The 19,434-nt window shown below is 45.5% G+C and overlaps 1 protein-coding gene across 11 annotated transcripts in view; it reads left to right on the forward strand.

The window, feature by feature from the left end:
* Positions 1-18,450, forward strand: part of LOC142774765 (uncharacterized) — a 227,308-nt gene extending 208,858 nt beyond the window's left edge. For all 11 annotated transcript variants that reach the window (XR_012886552.1, XR_012886550.1, XR_012886549.1 and 8 more), the window contains 2 exons: positions 16,924-17,071; positions 18,128-18,450. Coding sequence is in view for 1 of the 11 variants with exons in the window: in XM_075875801.1 (XP_075731916.1) it covers positions 16,924-16,975 (52 nt within the window). In the remaining 10 variants the exon portion in view is untranslated. The remainder of the gene's footprint in view (positions 1-16,923; positions 17,072-18,127) is intronic.
* Positions 18,451-19,434: the final 984 nt, after the last annotated feature.

A 19,434-nucleotide genomic window follows, 5' to 3' on the forward strand; every position in this document is an offset into this window, starting at 1 on the left:
GAAAATAGGGGTCCAGAAACTTCGTAGTGTTACCCTTGTGACACGGAAGGGCTTATTTTCAAATAAATACACGTTCTAGTAGCCCATATTGGGTCAAGAAACTTCAAATGGCGCGCCTCAAGAAGCTGACTCACTAACGTCCCTGTTTCCGTACACAACGTCACCCGGTTTTACTGAGTATTCGCCGACACTAGTAGATAGAACGAAAGCAGTGGGAGCCACAACACCAACAACTGCTATTGGCTCCGAGATGGCAGACGTGTTTTGGTTCAACTGCGTCTAACTAGATGGCAGGACCTGTCCAATTTACCTACGTCAAAACTGAACTTTTGAAACACTCGCGCCATTCCCTGTAGTAACGTCCAGCGTTTTTTTTTTGATAAATCAAACAGACACAAACAAGCAGCATTTTATTGCGTCTCTAGATGCACAAAAGGTGCTTTATTTACTCAAGCTAGATCTATTATAGTGTTTGATTGTAGGCGGTTCGTCTTACGTCATCGGTATCCTTCTGAGAATGTCTTACTGCAGCGAATGTATTTTTGAGAATTTGTCCATATTTTTCGATAAGTATAGGGGACCGCTGTTGATAATATTCTGATTTTAGATACCGTCATAGAATCACCTTTCACTCTGATGTTGTTATTTGACTTTAGTGTCCCTTTAGGCCGTGGGTAGTGCGCCTGCGATGTATGTAGTTGTATTAGCATTATTGGAGGTAATAATAGTAGTAGTATTAGTTGTCATATAGTATGTTGCATATTACCTAGAGCTGAATTTTGCGCTAGTGTCTACGCGGGTTGCTTCAGTGGTGTTGTACCCCCATGATAATTATGAGAAGTACAGGCTTCGAATCTGCTTCTGATGGATTACATTCTTGAGATTCATGACGCATCTTTTCTGAGTGTAAAACAAAATCATATGAACTTAGAGTTATTTGAAATTTCCTTCAATAATATGTAAGCAAACTTTACTGCAAAACGTTTGTGACCAGATGGCAAAAAAAAACCTTGCAGATTTAACCATCAATATATGCATCACTCCACCATTTCATTCTAGATTTGGCATCAAGATTTATCAAAATATTTTTACAACACTTGAAAACAAACACGCTTGTTATTTTCTCGAAAGTATGTATTATCTATTTAAGGAAATAACAGTACAGTATTAAATGAGAAACACATCGTTTAGTCTTCTGCGACGCTAGGTGCGTTTTTCCAGTGGTCTGCCCCCAACGCATCTATGGTATTGTGAAGTCGAGTCAGCGGAGCGTGGCGGTGTGTCTTCTTAGCTTCGTCACCACTTTGCAGTCGATTGAAAACGCGCTTAGGCAAGACGCGCTTGTAAAAAACGTCGAACTCGAGGCGATACCCAGCACTGACATTAGACGCTACATCCATGTGCAGCGGTGAGTGGACGACGCTTCGTTTAAACTGTCAAATACGACTCGTAAAGCTCCAACTTCACAGCAAATTAGGAGACCTAGTGCTCGTCAGCCTCTTCGCACAACAAAAGCAGCCTTTTACAACTGCTTCAGCCTTTTTCACCACACCCCACTACTAGCGCTGCTCGAAAAACGGAACTGAAAATGTAGAAAACAGTCCGTAGACAGTTCGGACAGTTCACTAGCTAACGCTTTCCAATCCGAAGCCTATACTTTCCCCAATTCCCATGAGGGTACATGATCGGAGCTCCAGATTTCTCTCTAGATATTATTGTATGAAACTCTATGGTATGTAGCCACCTCTCGTTTAGTCCGTGGAATGTCCGCTGCATGGTGGTACTTCTTCATGATGAATATAAGATGAAAACATGCGATATGGTGGTACTTGAAGTGTCCACAAGATGGACGTGTGCGTGGACTGATGGACGAATGGACAGACATTCATGTGTGCGGACGGATGGGTGGACGTACGCACGGACGCACGGACGGATGGATGGATGGATGCACAGTCGGATGCACGGTTGGGCGGTCAGATGGACGGACGCACGGACGGATGGCTGCACGGACAATGCACAGATGGACAGATGGATGCACGAACGGATGGACGCACGGACTCATGGACGTACGCACAAACCAACGGATGGACGGACGCGTGGATGGACGCATAGATAAACGCACGACCAGACGCACGGATGCATGGACGGATGGACAGACGCATGGACGGTCACACGGACGGACGCATGGACGCAAGAACGGATGGATGGGCGGAAGCGCGGGCAAACGGATGGACGCTTCGCCCCACTCATCATCATTCACTCCGTGAATATGCTGTGATTTTTTTTCGAAGTACCATAGTACTCAACAATATCGCTTTATTCTGTGTGGTTAGGTACTTGCATTCGATTTAGCATATTGATAATAGCGTTTTTCTTTTGTGCTGCTCTTTTTTTTTGCTGCGGCACCTTTGAAATGATCAATTGGGAAGACGCTGTTCCACAGGCTGGTAATTATGCCTCGTATATAAACTTTTTCTTCTGTGTAAGACCAACCTCCTTCATCCTGCTGCTTTCAATCAAGAAAAAAACGCGAGAAAATGAGAACACTCCCCCCTTTTAGTTATACCTTTATCTCTCAGTAATCGACGCCCTTTTCTAAGAGCAGTACACCATGCCCTTGGAGGCGTTTATGCCGGTACATTGGTTTTGCAGGGTTGCTTTTCATTCCTTATAAAGGTTTTGTTGTCAACGTGCGCATGTGACCGAGGCAACGTTGTCACGTGACCAGTGCGCAAATGTCACGAATGACGTCACTGGTAAAGCAGATCTGTTTCTGGTAGTTGCGATGCTGCCAAAAATAGAGTTCTAATGTAAACGCGAAGCGGCTCGGCCTACGTTACTGGTGCCCTTTTGACACGGAGCAACCAGTGTATTGGCTTACAGCGATGCTCATTCATTGGCAGGCAGAACATTACTCCCTCGATTGCGTTTTGGTGGCCATATGACGTCATGTGTGACTCTCTCTTTAAGGCCACGCGACTATACAAGTGACGCTGTTGGTAAATGTTGTTGTAACGTTTTTTAAAAATGTATAAATACGCTTGAGCCTGAACGTCTCTTCAAGCACCTGAAACATTTTCGTCTCGTGTTTTTCCCGTGCAGCAACACAAGGGCACATTGTCTACTTTTTCATCAAGGATTCTATTACCAAAATACCGACACTACGCATGCCATTAACGCCACCTGATGCGGTCCTTGCCATGCAGTCGCTCGATGCATACGTCTGTCTCCTTGAGGTGAAACCAGTATTTGCACCTGACACGCTGTTCCAGTATTGGTAGCTGGTATTATTACAAGCTGTATCTGTGATCCCTTCACGCACACAATACGCTCATGTTCTCTTTTTCTAGTCGTTTTTTTTTCTGAAGTGTGCATCGTCAGATGTGAGGACAAAAGTTGGCTGCTAACAAGTAATGTTGTTGCAAGGAGCGCTGCCTAACAAACCACACCCCATAGACAGGTTGTACCGCCGTTGGTGTTTGCCTGTTGCGAAAAGCCTCATCAACGTTTTAAAAAAAATCAACCATCAGCGAGATCTTTTTTGTAAAATAAAGTTACCTTAAAACATGAATATTGTCTTCGCAGAACGCGCAGAGGACAGCAAAACTACTTCAGGAACATTCTGTTTTTTTACAAACCCGGCTAGCGAAAACGAAATGTTACTTAGCTCTGTATTTACCATTCGTGCATCTAGCTTCTCTTGTGCTTAACTTTTTCTTTTAGGCGATCATCAGAAAAAAAAAAACTGACCCACACTTTCACTTGAAGCCCCAATATCCCTGTCCACACGAGTTGTGCGAGGAAGTATCGATTGAACGACCTGGTCCAGGGCATGCTCCGAGTGAGCTTGTCCAGATTAACTGCTTACTAGAAAATAGGATTCGAGAACGCCACACGCCTACTGGAAGGCCCAGTCCATTTTGTTGAGTGCCTGCGTTCTTGTTTACCCGTTACTAATGCACTTTCAACAATTCCTCATTCACTCTGTGGCGCTGGCGTACTTAAGAAAATTCGAAAGAAGGAACGGTGGCTCCTATGCCCTTGCAATTTAAGAAGTCGAGAGATTGCAACATAACAAGCTTGATAACTGGCTACTTGTCTGCTGTTCTCAAGAAAACTTAATGGTTGCGGATTTCTAGGAACGTGGTAGTGGGACAGAACCGACAAGGTATTTTTCATTTTCTTTCTAGTGTTCAACAGCCTTTTCAACGGCCCTGTTGAATGCCCATTGAAACTTCATTCAGTTTAGTGTTCGCTATCTCGATGCCAGATACTGAAACATTTATGATGCGTATAATCTTCCATGCCTGTCGGCAGGAGATATATGAGAGTGAAGAGAAGAGAAAGATGAGAGAATGGATGAAATTTTTTGTATGGCGCTGTATGTTTCCATAGCCAAAGGTTAGAGTTCGCCACGTTTAGAAATTTACATAACAGAAACAGAAATAATTTTACCGGAAGTTAACAAGTAAAAAAAAGGAATTATATTACCATGCAAGAAATAGCGTTCGGCGACTAGCAAGGTAGTGGTGGGAAAAAAGCGTGAAAGAGAAAGTGATAAAGAAAAAAAAGGAATAGGAAGAAAAAAAATTGGAAGAGCGACTGAGACAAAGACATAGATACATAGTGAGATTACAGAAGTAAACAGAAATATTTTATTACAAGCAATTATTACAAAGATAGAAAAATCAGAATGAGAAAAAAACAACGGTAGGAAAAAAGAAAGAGGTAACCAAAGAGACCAAGTAATCACTCGCCACTTCTCACTTTATGCAGGCTTACTACTACAAGCGCGTAGCTGATTTTATTCTAGCATGCCAGTTTGTAGCCGCGCAGGAAATTAAAAAGAGGCTGCCCAGGTTGCGCGCAATGTTCAAATAAGTAAGTTGCCCGACGGCGTGCTTTTCAAAGCCTATCAAGTGGCCGCCTCCTCATTTCGCTAAGGACAGAGCAGATATAGTACCTCCACACAGGGGACGCACAGCCCACGCCTTAAGGAGCTTCGCTCCTAAAACAAAACTAAAAATCAACATAGATTTTTGGCAGTAGTCGTATGTTATAAATCCAAATGATAGCTATCAATTTATTTTGCAGTTTATTTGGCACCTCACTAAATGGTTCCACGCCTTAAATTTCGGTCAAGTGCCATAAATGTTGGGGAGGGGGGGGGGGGCGTCTCCGAACAATCTATAATTGGAGCCTGTGTTCAGTTCGGCGCATTCCTGGGTCAACGAGACATCGCTCAATTTTCCGTGATGGTATCGGGCGATGCTTTTCCAGTTTATTTATTTGCATATGTGCACTGAGGTGACTTGTGAGAGCTTGACCAGGCCCTGACATCTCGGCGCTCGTTTTGGTTTCAGGAAACATGCCACCTTCATAGCGGTTGCCGGGCAACCTTAAGATATGGTTGATTGGAGTGACGTTGATGTGAATGTTCGCATTTGTTGGCTTTCACAGGTTTTTGCATTTAAAAAATTTGATGCAACAACAAAAAGCTTTTTTGTTTATATGTCTTTTTAATGTGATTTTTCCAAATTTTAAATCAAGTGAAGCGCTGTAAGTGGTTGTCTTGAGTTTGTTGCGCTTGCCTCCACTCCTTCATGCCACTCGCTTAGCAATATTACAAGTTGGATCGCACTCAGTTATTTCGCACGATTGGCGTGTCCACTACGGGAAAGATAAAAACAGGAAGTTATAACGGAAGCCGCAGTGAGTTATATTGAGTAAGTCAAGCAGGCGTTCGACGAAGATGGCTGAATTGGCCAACAGATGTTTTTCGCGGCTTTTCAGAGTGTTAACCCGGCAAATCCCAGCTCCGCGGCGGTTTTTTTTTATGGAAGTGGCAAAGGGAGAGCACGCGTATTTGTACCCATTATTTTAGCAGGTATTGATTTTGGGCGAGTACATAAGTCAACCGAGTTATCAGCAAGCCTGACTGGACACAATAAAGTGCAGCGTCGTTAGAGTAATTGGTCAAGACGGCAGTCAAGCTGCTGTCGGCAAAATGCGTTTAATGAAAGGCTTGAACTCGTGTTTGCTCGGCTACATAGTTCTTGCTTCTTCTTCATTTCGAATGTAGTTCAAATAATAAGTAAATATAGGCTCCTTCGATGTCATAAAATTCATGTAGTAGTGGTTTGAAACTATTGAGTCTTTACTTATTTATCATTGAAACACATGCAATGAACTGAATGCTTCTCACAATTAATACAGGAATTGTCGCTAGTGCCACCATTTTGTCGAATTAACTATTGTTCGTAAAAGCAACGCTGTTGCCCTGACGATCGAGCAGTCAACTTGCCGAGATGCTCTTTCCAGTGCCGTTCTTTTTGAGTATTTTCTGATCGCTTCAGGCATATCCGTGGATCTGAACTTCAATCTCATTTAGTACTGAAGTTCTGTTACAATTCTACGTCATTCTAACAAACATGATCGAGCCAAATACGACGTGTCCTACTCGTGATTATTGATAACTTTTGCATTATACTGATATTCCGGGTTAAGTGTTTGCTCCTATGTTCACATGTAAGTTGTAAATTGAAGCTGCTTTTAGATATTGTTACTTTCACACGACGTGGTATGTCTCCGTTGTTTACACAAAAATCTAATTTTATTTGTGTCAGTCGAATTTGGTCTTACTGAGAAATCAGTTGGGTTAACGTTTGCCACTTAAGAAAAAATGATCGAAATAAAAAAATAAAAAAATGTTCAACGAACGGCCACGTCACCCAAGTGGTCCGCGGACCTTAAAGAAGGCCCGAAAACATTCCGCTTGGATGTGACGTGATGATGATGATCAAAACTTTATTACTCCCGAAAAAGGGGACCACCTGAAAGGTCGGTTACGCTGCTTCGAGGAGGTCGAAGTGAGAGAGAATAGCTTCCAGGCCACTCTCTTCCTCTCGAACCCCAGGTGGTCAAAATTTCCGGAGCCCTCCACTACGGCGTCTCTCATAATCATATGGTGGTTTTGGGACGTTAAACCCCACAAATCAATCAACTCTCTTCCTCTCAGTGCTTCGTCCTTTCGTTCTATTTAGTGACCTCACCAGTTACGTCATCATAGAAATGTTCTGTTTGTGATTCATTTGTTTAGTTCGATGCTCGGCAGCCGCCAATGGTAAATGAGGTGCTGCCACTGCGAAAACCACGGGAGAGCACGTACGTGGGAGGTATGAGGAGTTTCCGTTTCCTGGCTAAACTAGCGCTCATATTTTGTAAGTAGCCGCTTTAGTTGACGCCTACTGCATTCGCTGCTGCACAGCTGGCATGCCCTCACATTTGATGACGGTGAATGCGACCCTCTAGGCAACAAGACGCTGCACTCTATGGTTGTAAAATTGACATTCTCAAGGCTGTTGTCTCGGTGTAGTGCTTTTCCACGATTGGAAAACTCGAGTTTTCGAACTATTACAATATTATGTTCGCGAACAGTTGCGTCGCAATTTCATATGCAAATCTTTTATTTCGCTAATAAAACAACCGTACTTTCTTAATCTTTCTATTTGATCTTCCTCTTCGCTGGCGAAGAGAATCAGCGAGCCATAAAGCTGAATAAAATCGCGCATTTGTAACGGCACGATAAAGGTCGGCAACTAAAACAAATCGATTTCGCTCCAAGTAGGGCAAATACATAATGTTGCTGCTGCTTTCGGTATTGCATCATATTTTTTATTTTATTTGTTTGTTTATAGTGGTCCCCTCTATACGCAGATGTGGAAGTTGACAACGAGCCGCCAAGTACTGAATAGATGGTCATCATGAAAGTTACGCTACAAGTTCACATATACTTTGCGGTGTCACCAGTACACGTGTCAACAGAGCGAGCGACGAAAATATGTGGTCCAAGGTAGATTCAAGAGATGATACAACAACATAATATGCGATTTTTTTTGTTTTCATTTTCTCTTACTTCGTTTTTGGTGCTTCGCCACAAATTTTTCAAGTTACAAGAAGAACGTGGCGACATGTTAGTGACAGTGAAGGGGTTGAGAGTGCGTATATGCTCCAGCGTGGGGCGCGAGATGGCTACACACTCAAATCAATGCAATTCTTTTGGTTCCTTGAAGGAACCATGGAGTATGCAGAAGAGGTGCGATGTCTCCCTGAAGAACGAGCAAGTGCTTCAGATAAGTCGTTACTCATCGGTGTTAGCACGTGGATGGCAGCGCAGTGATGGCAATATCTCAGAACGCTTGTTTTGTTTAGAAAAAATTTATTGCCACAAACGTCAATAACACTCAACAGAACATTTCCTTCTCAGACATACTCTAACGATGATGACAAAACAGACGTAATTTACATGAACATGGATATGAGATGACGTTGAAAGAACATGTACATTCGATGGTTCACACAAACACAACCACAAAAAATACTTCAAGGTAAACAAGAGACACAAATAAAACATAAATATGTACATTTTGCATATTTACATGTTGGCATGCCTTTTCTGCCAGCGCATTGACAGATCAGCCTACCAATACCAGGCCGGCTGAAAGATAAGCTTCACTCGTCCGTCATAGACCGACACAAAAGGGCAAGACCAGTGCCGAAAAAATTCCTCTTCACCGAGGAAGAAGAGCTCCTCCGACAAAACAGACAGCAGCTCCGAGTACAATCGTTCTAGGATCGGGTAGAGCGCGCGGCGGTGGCGGCCCGCTGCAACCGCCTCGCAGCGGTTGCGCCAGAGGCAGAAACAGCCGGCAACAGTGAGAAGACAAGCGAAGCAACCTCGCGAACAACGCCCAGAAGAAACGAAGCGATTTACACTGAGGCAGTGAAATCCGGCATGTGCGGCTCTCCAAAAAACGCGAGCAATGACACAATGCCTCAGAAAATGCTGATTTGTTTCCCGAAGGGAGCAGTTCGGACATGTTGCTGACTGGACTATTCTCCACCTTTCGAGGCGGTTGAGAGTGGGATGCACACCTTATCCCAGGCACCACATGAAGTCCCGGAGGTGTCCAGGCAGAAAAGAAGCCGTTAAGGTGCTCCAAGACACCCGTCTAGAGCGAGCACGGCGGGCTGGCGGGAGCAACGGAAGCAACAAAGCAGCAGTTGTCTCAACTATGTGGTTGTTCAAAACATCTATGCCAGTACAGCTCGACTTGAAATGGCGAAAAAATGCAACAGTTGTTGCATAAAACGCAGGAAGTGTTAATTGACTGCGGCTCCCTGTTAAGTTGCATATTAGGGACCAAATCCCGAAGGCGAGTACCCAGAAAGTAATATGCAAGCGTTCGTGCGGGAGATTCCTCCCCTTGCACTAGCCGCAAAAGGAAGCGCAGTGCCAGCAGCCGACAGCGTATGGACACTGAAGGGAAAGCAAAGCCTCCCTGAGAACGCTGCTGTCCCCGTGCCGCGCGAGAGACCAACTCAGTGCCGCCTGACCAAAAAAAGGAACACAAAGCAGACTGCAGTGATCGCACGATACGTAAAGATGGTTGCATTACGTGAGAAAGGTACCAAATGCGACCGCAAAATACAGTCTGTCCTAGGTACCTCCGCTCGAGAAGCGGGAAGTCAAAATCCCGTGCATCCTGAATTTTCAGTCTTACTTCTTCGAGAGCGCTTAACCAAACAGATTCGCAAATACCGTAGTGGTAGTATAAAGTACCTAAGATATGAAGGGACGTGGCTGGCTGAATGGGACAACCAGCGCTAAGCCTGGACTTTGGAGAGCCAATGAAGAAATACCGGGATTTGGAGATGTTCAACGATGCACCTGAAATGTCGCCATACTGGGAAAATACAGGCAGGCTGCGTGAAAGGCTATCTTCATCTGAAAGGTACAAGGTTATATCATCAGCGAAAGCTTTAAATTTCACGACACCGCTACCAGGAAGCGCAAGACCCCGGACACGTTCATCTGCGTCAAGAGCACGCAAGTATGGCTCAAGGCTGAGGACAAATAGCACAGGAGACAATGGACATCCCTGACGGACCCCACGTGTTATGGAAAAAGCGGCACTTTCCCAGCCATCCAGAACTAGTGTGCTTTTCAGACCAGTGTACGTATTTTTAATCATTTCCAAAAACGAATGAGAAAAGCCGAAGGCTGTGAGCACATTAAGGATATACGCGTGCTCTAGTCGATCAAACGCTTTTTCCTGGCCCAAACACACCAGGATACCACGCGCAGATCGTGACAGAGTATAGGCTATGATATCCCGTGTGGTATATGACAAGCTGTGTATTTCTCGCCAAAGCACTGATGAAGTCTGGTGAAGACCTACCAGGGTGCTCAACAGGCCCCTCAAACGTTGAACGGCTACTGCCGCGAATATCTTATAGTCAAGGTTGAGGAGCGTGATAGGTCTCCAGTCTTCAGAATTAACATAGGGACCTGTGATGCCAAATTTTATGAGGTTATCTTCTAAAAGCCACACACAATGAACTGGGCATCGGCAATGCGTGGCTTGTGATAATTTTAATTCTTTTATTCATTGTGGAATTCTCCGAATTTCACAATAATATATATATATATTTATTTATATATATATTGCAAAGGGGTTTATTGGCGTGTGTTGCGACGGTGCACCTACAATGAAAACACGATCGGGACAGAGCAACGGTCAAGCAGATACCGGCGACGATCAGCACGAGGCGAGCGAGAGAAGCCCAGGACCCAGTACCCAAGTGGTGGCGATGTTGCTTGCCAACGATGAATTTTCTTTTTAATTTTCCCCGCCGAAAAAGAGCCATCCTGGCGACCTAAGAGTCTGAAGGCAGAGGGGCTATGATATGGCTTAAAGTGGGTGACGCGGACGATGTCACGTCCACGCCGGCGCATGCCATCAGATGGTGAAAGGGGCTCAATAAGAAAATCCACCGGCGAGGTTTGATCCAAAACGCGGTAAGGACCCTCGTACTTAGGGACGAGTTTTGAGGAAAGGTCGGGGGTTCGGTAAGGAACAGCCAGCCATACACAAGTGATCCCGGGGAATAGCTGTGGCTTCTTGTAGAGTAGGCGTCGTTTTTTTTCTGGTGCTGCTGTTCTTGTGACGTGAAGGTGCATGCGAGTTCACGGCACTCCTGCGCTTTTCGGGCAGCTTCGGACACAGATGTGCATTCGGATGCGTCAGGACGGTATGGAAGGAGAGTTTCAATGGAGTGGGATGGTTCGCGTCCATAAAAAAGAAAGAAATGCGAAAATCCAGTGGTAGACTGTGCCGCGGTGTTGTATGCGAACGTGATGAATGGAAGAATGTTATCCCAGTAAGTATGATCAGATGTCGCATACATCGCGAGTCTATCGCCGAAGGTGCGGTTAAATCTCTCCGTGAGCCCGTTAGTCTGCGGATGGTACGCCGTGGTCTTGCAATGAACAACATGGCATTCTGAAAGCAGAGCCGTGACGACTTCTGATAGGAAGGCTCGACCTCGGCCACTGAGTAGTTCTCGAGGTGCACCATGTCGTAGTATGAATCGATGAAGGACGAAGGACGCTATGTCCCATGCAGTGGCACTTCGAAGAGCGGCGGTCTCAGCGTAGCGTGTTAAATCTCCACAGCGACTATGATCCACGGATTTTTATCTGATGTTGTCGGTAGAGGGCCATAGAAATCAATTCCGATCCGATCGGAAGGTTTGGCAGGACATGGAAGCGGTTGAAGCACACCGGACAAGTGGAAAGGCGGTGATTTGCGGCGTTGACAGCCAGGGCAGCCCATAACGAATTTTCGAACAAAATTATACATTCCCTGCCAGTAGAAGCGATGGCGAATGCGTTCGTAAGTTTTGAAAACTCCGTCATGGCCATATTGGGGATCGTCGTGAAAGGAGGCGCATATTTGTGATCGCAAGCTGCGGGGGACAAACAAGAGCCACTTACGACCTTCAGGAGCGTAGTGGCGTCGGTGTATTAGCCGATCACGAATGACGAAATGAGCAGCTTGACGTCCGAGAGATCGTGATACCACAGTGGTTGATGATCCAGAGAGACAGTCAAAAAGGGAAGCAATCCACGGGTCCTTGTGTTGTTCACTGGCAAAGGAGTCGAGGTCGAGAGATGCGACGGAGTAGATACCAGTGGATCCGCAGACCGAGTCGGGAAGTAAAGGCGAACGGGACAGGGCGTCGGCGTCAACATGCTTGCGTCCGCTGTGATAGATGACGCGAATGTCGTACTCCTGGATTTGCAGTGCCCACCGAGCTAGGTGGCCACAAGAATCTTTCAATGTGGCGAGCCAACAAAGTGCATGGTGGTCCGTTACCAGGCCGAATGGGGGACCGTACAAATAAGGGCGGAACTTGCAAACCACCCACACTAACGCTAAGCACTCCTTTTCAATGACGCTGTAATTAGCCTCAGCTTTAGTGATCGTGCGACTCGCATGAGCGATGACGTGTTCGGAGTAGCCCGGCTTGTGTTGGGCGAGGAAAGAGCTAAGACCGACCTCGCTAGCGTCTGTATGAACTTTCGTTGCATCTGTTGTGTCGAAATGCCGAAGATTGGGGGGAAATGTTAGCAGACTACAGAGCGTGGCAAACGCGACGTCGCTGTCAGGAGACCAAGATGAAACGTCTGCGTCACCGCGTAGGAGGTTGGTCAGTAGTGACATCATCGACGCAAAATTTCGAACGAAGCGCCGGGAGTACGAGCGTAGTTCAACGAAACTGCGTAATTCTTTCAGTGTAGTAGGTTTCGGGAACTCGGTGACTGCTCGCAGTTTTGCAGGGTCGGGTAGAACACCATGCTTGGACAAGATGTGCCCTAAGATGAACAGCTCTCGCGCGGTGAAGTGGCACTTATTAAGGTTCACTTGGAGCCCAGCGTTGGTTAAACACGTCAGGACCAGTTGGAGCCGAAGCAGATGTGTAGGAAAATTGGGAGAGGAGACGACAATGTCGTCGAGGTAGCATGGACACAAAGTCAACTTCAGTCCACGCAGCATGTTGTCCATGAGTCGTTTAAACGTGGCAGGAGCATTACAAAGCCCAAATGGCATTACGTCAAATTCATACAGGCCATCTGATGGCATACAGGCCATCTGATGAAAACGCAGTTTTCTGGCGATCAGCTTCTGCCATAGAAACCTGCCAGTATCCAGATCGTAAGTCTAAGGAGAAGAATTCGGCTTCTTGGAGGCTGTCAAGGGCGTCGTCGATGCGCGGCAATAGATAGACGTCTTTCCGCGTCACCTTGTTTAATCGCCGGTAGTCGACGCAAAATCCAATTGATCCATCCTTCTTTCGAATTAGAACGACAGGAGATGCCCAAGGACTGTGCGATGGTTAAATAACGCCACGGCGTGGTATCTCTTCGACCTGGTCGTTGATGACATTACGTTCTGCAGCAGAGACACGGTACGGTCTTGGACGCAATGGCTCATGCGAACTGGTGTCAATGTAACGAGGCACTGCGGAAGTACGACCCAATTGCGGCTGAGAAACTTTGAATGAATTCGCGAAGTGCTGGAGGAGATTAAGAAGCTCGGAGCGTTCTTGAGCACTTAAGGTGCCGGCGATGGAACTCGAGAAGATGTCACTCGACGAACATTTCAGTGGGAAAGGGCATGAAGTTCGGTCGAGGCGCTACTGCACGATTAGTCTGGCATGTTAAGGAATAAAGAAGAATCAAGGTACTCCACTCGACCGAGACATTCGGCGGCAAGTAGCGTAAGCGGTGCAGAAAGGGGGTTGTGGACGAAAACATTGCTTCGGCCAGCAGTGACGTCAAGTATAGCGAAAGGCAAAGAAACGGCTCTGCGGCTCATGAAAATGTCAGAAGGTGTAAACATTACCGTAGCATCATTATCGTCGTCGCAGCAAACAGGGACAACGGTAAAAGAGGCTGGCGAAATTTCAGTGTCCTCCCGCACGACGAGTTTTGGCGACTGCTCAAGGGTTTCGTGCAAAGGTTAGTCACACAGGCAAAGGTTAGTCACACAGGTGCGAAAATTGAACTTCAGCTCGTGCGCAGTCGATGACGGCTTGGTGATTTGACAGAAAGTCCCACCCGAGGATAACGTCATGCGAGCACACCGAAAGGACGAAGAACTCGACAACGTACATAGAGCCTTGAATAATTATGCGGGCCGTACAGGTGCCGAGAGGTCGAACTGGTTTTGCGCTAGCCGTACGAAGCGAAAGTTCAGAGAGTGGCGTGGTCACTTTGCGTAGGGAGCGGCAGAGCTGGGCGGCTTTACCAGGAATGGCAGCACCTGTGTCGACGAGGGCAAAGGTAGAAACACTATCGACAGATATGGTGACGACGTTAGCGGCTGAAGTGCGAGGACTTGAGCATTTCGACGACGGCGCAGTTCTTGCCTCTCGAACTGCGGCGTTCAGTTTTCCCGGTAGGAGGAAGCGGGTCAGGAACTCATTGGGGACATTGATCGCCTGCGAGGAGATGGAGAGCGGGGAGAGTGAGTCTGAGATGAGGGCTGGGTGACCGAGACTAGGGAAGATTAGTGTATCCATACTGCGGGCAGTGACGGGAACAGCCAGAGCTACCTCTTCGGCAATAACGTCGCGGAGTGGTGAGGGCAGACGAGAGGACGGTGGCTGCTGCGTGAAGGGAATCAACGACAGTTGCCGAGCTACTTCTTCACGCACAGTCTTTAATTTCTTGCAGGGTTGGTGAGTGATTGAAAATGGAAGTGAGACTGGAAAGCGAGTCAGCGTGTGAAGAAAATGGCCGAGTCAGGACGCGCTGCTTCCTTAATTCGTCAAAACTTTGACACAAAGTGACAAGTTCCGCAATGGTGGCAGGATTATGGGCCAGGAGCATCTGAAATGCGCCTTCATTTATCTCTTTAAGGATGTGTTGAATCTTCTCTGACTCGAGCATGGTGGTGTTCACACGGTTGCAAAGACCAATAATGTCTTCGATGTAGCTGGTGAACGATTCCGTTGGCTTCTGTGCGCGAGCCCGCAAGCGTTGTTTGGCTCTGGACTTGTGGACCACGGGTTGGCCAAAAACGTCAGCAAACGACGTTTTGAAGATCAACCACGTCGTAATGTCGTTTTTTGCGGTTCTTATACCACATTTCGGCCACGTCAGCGAGATACAAAATGACGTTAGTCAACCTGTCCACGTCATCCCACTTGTTGTTTGCGCTCACCAGTTCGTAGTTAGTGAACCAGTCTTCCACGTCGGTCTCATCGGCTCCGCTAAAAACCTTCGGCTTTCGCAAGCGAAGAACGCCGGGGTTGCTGAAGGATGGAGTGGAAGAGCCAGGTTGCGCGTTGTTGGTGGCCATGATGGGAGGTAGCGTTCGGTTGCGCAGCTCAAAGTTTAGGCGACGGCGAATGGCAGCACCCAGGCGAGCGAGAGAAGCCCAGGACCCATTACCCAAGCGGTGGCGATCTTGCTTGCCAACAATGCATTTTCTTCTTCACAATATATATATATATATATATATATATATATATATATATATATATATAAAATAAGGGAAAGAAGTGTATACCTAAGGGCTCGTTTTTCCGTGTTTTAACACAATATTAATGAGATATAACAGACAGTAATGCCAAGGAATGTACAGGGGAAGTTATTAGAACCAATGGAATGTAAATAAGAAGAAAGAAGAAAGAAAAGTGGATGAAAAAATTACCAACTGTGAGCAGCAATCGAACCTACGACCTTCGAATTACGCGTTCGATGCTCTAACCACTGAGCTATCACAGCGGCCCTCTCTCCATCCACTTTTTTGGGTTTATCTGTGAATTTAGAAGTAGGAGCGACAGTCATATATATATATATATATATATATATATATATATATATATATATATGTATATATATATATATATATATATATATATATATAGAAAAGCTTGCCCACGTTGTAGAAGAACTCCCAATAATTATTTAGCTGGAAGTACCTGCCACTTGTTTTAGTTTTGAGACATGGTGAAGAGCTTGCTGGTTGTGTGAAAGTATATCGCTAATAAAAACTGCAACCAAGATATTAACTTGTGAAGGTTAGTCCGCTGTAAGCAGCTGATGTGAACCCGCAAGTGTGGTAACTAGAAGTTACCTACTAATGCATGCATGCCTTAATGATTTAATAAAAAAAACTTTCATGATAAATGACGTACCCTGTTACTACTTTCCAAGGGTATTTGGGCGAGAAGTCTAAATCAATTGTGGCGTATTTTTGTGAGCATATTGCAATGATCTTTGTGCAGCCTTTAGAAAATTGCAGTATTTACGCATTAGATTTCGTAAGCGTTCTTTTGGAGAAGTTAGCTTTCACATAGAAACAAATTCAATTGGTCGGCAGAAGCGTCCCCTAAAGCTAAATCAATCATTTATACGTTAGTAAAATCACGACGCTGCATGGCGATTGCTGTAGAGAAGCACAGTAGTTCAGTGTGGGACTTCGTAACCAAGCATAACGAAAGTGCACAAAAATTGTGGCTTTATAATAGTAGTTCAACGAAAATATTAAAAAACTTCAAATGTGGTACAATGGCCACGGGCTATCTCATTGCTGAAGCAGATTGCACAGCTCATCTAGGAAGACACCCATGGTGTGGATCTCAGTGAGAAACCACAATGGCCCCTCCTACACAAATCCCCACACACTCACACACACATCCCTTCTCCACAAACACGTTTTCTTCTCTCACCTATTACGCTTAGCTGGATTCCTTCATTATTATAAAGGTTTATTGGCTCTTATCATAACTAATGTTGGGCTGATAATGTCTTCTTATATGAGTTTTTTTTTTCATTGGAGTTTTGTAACATGTCAACGCTTGACATGCTGTTGGCAGCAGACGGATGTTGCTGTGCTCTTTCAAACACACTTTGTAATGAAGTGCTAGCACTGTAATAAGCGTATAATATTCAATGGATCATCGGCTTGCGTAAAACAGTGTCGGCATTCAGAATTGATATCCCAATTTCTCTCAGCACGGCACAACTGGATGTTACATTATTTTCTTTACATCTTTTTTACGCAGGTTGATATCTCAGAGGAAGACTCACATGACCCAACTGTCTTTTACGCTCTAGAAAACTCATTGAGGGACATCTACGCCATCGTTCAAAGCCACATAGAGACTATTGACAGGCTACACAGAGACCCGCTGAAGCCATCATCGCTTCGGGGTAAGTAGACGCCCAGCCTGTTCTTCTCTCCCATTTTCTCAGTTGCACATTGGCGTTGTGCGAAGAAGAGCTGAGACTTTGACGACGGCGTTGGCCGAAGAGAGTGCAGCCTAATGAACCGCACTCCCAAGGGTGAACCCTGATTGGTTGTACTATGGAAGATAACGAGTACTCCCCCCGAACGTTGCAACCAGAGCGTTTATATGTTTAGAGCCCAACGCCGCTGCTGACATTTTTTTTCTAGTTCAGTATGGCCCACATAGTCTTTACCGCGTTCTCTTTCCTCGGGGCACTTTTTATTCTTATATACCTGGATTGTTACTACGTTTTGTAGCGGGAAAGACTAAGGCTTACTGTAACGTGAACAGTTTCCCAGCTATGTCGCGGCGCCCTTCTTGCACTCTGGACCCATGATGTTGTGAGCGTAACGTGCATACATATTAATAATTTCGCTGAGCATTCTGTGTAAATCTCGTTGCTTCGACTCGCGACACTTGAGGTCTCATTTTTGTGGAGGGAAATGAAAGAAGCGTCAGTGCACATATTTCACGATAGATGTCAAGCAATGTACGCTGAAGTTTATGACCCCAATGAGTCGGTTACACCGCAAATGTCGAAGCCACGACATTACTGCGGCACGTCTAACACTGTCGTTCTACGAGCACCTCTAGTCAACGCGCACCTCTAAACTTTGAAAGGGCATTAAAGAAACACAGGTTGACGCAGGTTGCTAAAAAAGGTTTCCAAAAACCTTGTAGGAATTGTTTATGACCAAGAAATACTTAGTTTTAAATAAAATTATCTTTAATGGTCAGCATATTCTTAGCACAATTGGAACGACCCACCTCCGATAACGGCGTCCTGATGTAACGTTTTTTATACTCACGCATCTCTATAGCTGCCTCTGCCACGCATTGTCGCAAATGTGCTTTAGGGGAACATAGGCTGGTGGAAACAAAACTTGTGTGCAGTTCTCATAAAAGATAGAATCAAATTCTCTCATGAATGCATCAGACCTAATCAAGCCATCTTGTTGTCAAATTTCTTTTTGTACAGCAAGGAAGCAGCAGCACGAGTACACGCCCACAAGAGAGGGAGGCTCATGGACGAGTACCGACAACTGTATTTCTTAGAGGAATGACGCACCTTATATATTCCAGCATGAAGAACCAAAAAAAGAAGGGATGGGTACCAAGGTCTTAGAATGAACAACTGCAACACCGCAATACAGCCAAACCAAAAATAAAGCGAACCGAAGTCATCTCAATTTTTCTTCGACATCAAAGTCAGGACACACACATCCAGAGTATGAAAGTAAATTTCAAAGAGGGCAATAAATGAGACGATGAGGTGCTTCTCATCGATATTTCTCAATTTGATAGGATGTGTGATGCATTCAAACGAAGCCATGCATCCTGTGGACTTGCTAACACACGCGCGACTAAGTGTGCGTATAGGGGAGACCCGCTCAAGTTGGCCCGGCGACACCAGCGCTTGCCTTTCCCCTGCCAGAAAAAGCGCACAATAGGAGAGTCTTCCGACCCTTCCGCTCCCTTTGGCTTTCACGCATTTGCGAAGCGCGCGCTGCACGTGAAACGTCCCTCGTTCCGCGATGTCACCCCAACAGAAAGGGGGGAACTATTGCTGCGTCGTCAACTGTCACAATAACTATGCAAACATGAAGGGGTTGACTCCACCAGTGAAATTCTACCAATTCCCAAACCGATGGTACGAAACAAGCAGACGATGGGAATGAATTAAAGCAGTGCGCTGAAAAAAGCATGTAAACAACTTTTTCATAAAAATTAGCAGGCGCACAATCCATTCAAAATAACGGGTGTTAATTCCTGCGTCACCGTTCCTCTAATCTATCGAGTTACTGGGAGATGCACGTCCCCATCTTAAAAGTATAAATTTTCAACATCCGTCTTTAGAGCACTGTTAAAAAAATTGCGAAGAAATATTTTATGCTGCTTTTATTATTCGATATTGTTGCGGACGTAGTAGTTGAAGCTGCGTACACATGTCGTACTGGTGATGTGTGGTTATATATTTTTATTATATCTACGCAGCGCTGACGGAAGTGTGTGGTTGCCAAAAGCCTGGAGAATGATTTGTAGCAGACATTTTGTGGGAAACTGCAAAACTGACTCAAGTCTGCACCCTTAATATGTGCCGACAGTGTTTCATGCGGCTTACAATAAACGGGCACCTCACGCAGAACCGGCGCCGAGGATTGATAGGCAGTGCTGCGCATAACTATTTATGCATTTTAAACTACTTTCTGAGGACTTTTGATTGCTCATTTCAAGCTCAGCGAGAATTCGTTACGCGTATGCGCAATTATCAAGTAAAGCTAAAAT

Source organism: Rhipicephalus microplus, chromosome 10, assembly GCF_043290135.1.
Source record: "Rhipicephalus microplus isolate Deutch F79 chromosome 10, USDA_Rmic, whole genome shotgun sequence".
Lineage (NCBI taxonomy): Eukaryota > Metazoa > Arthropoda > Arachnida > Ixodida > Ixodidae > Rhipicephalus > Rhipicephalus microplus.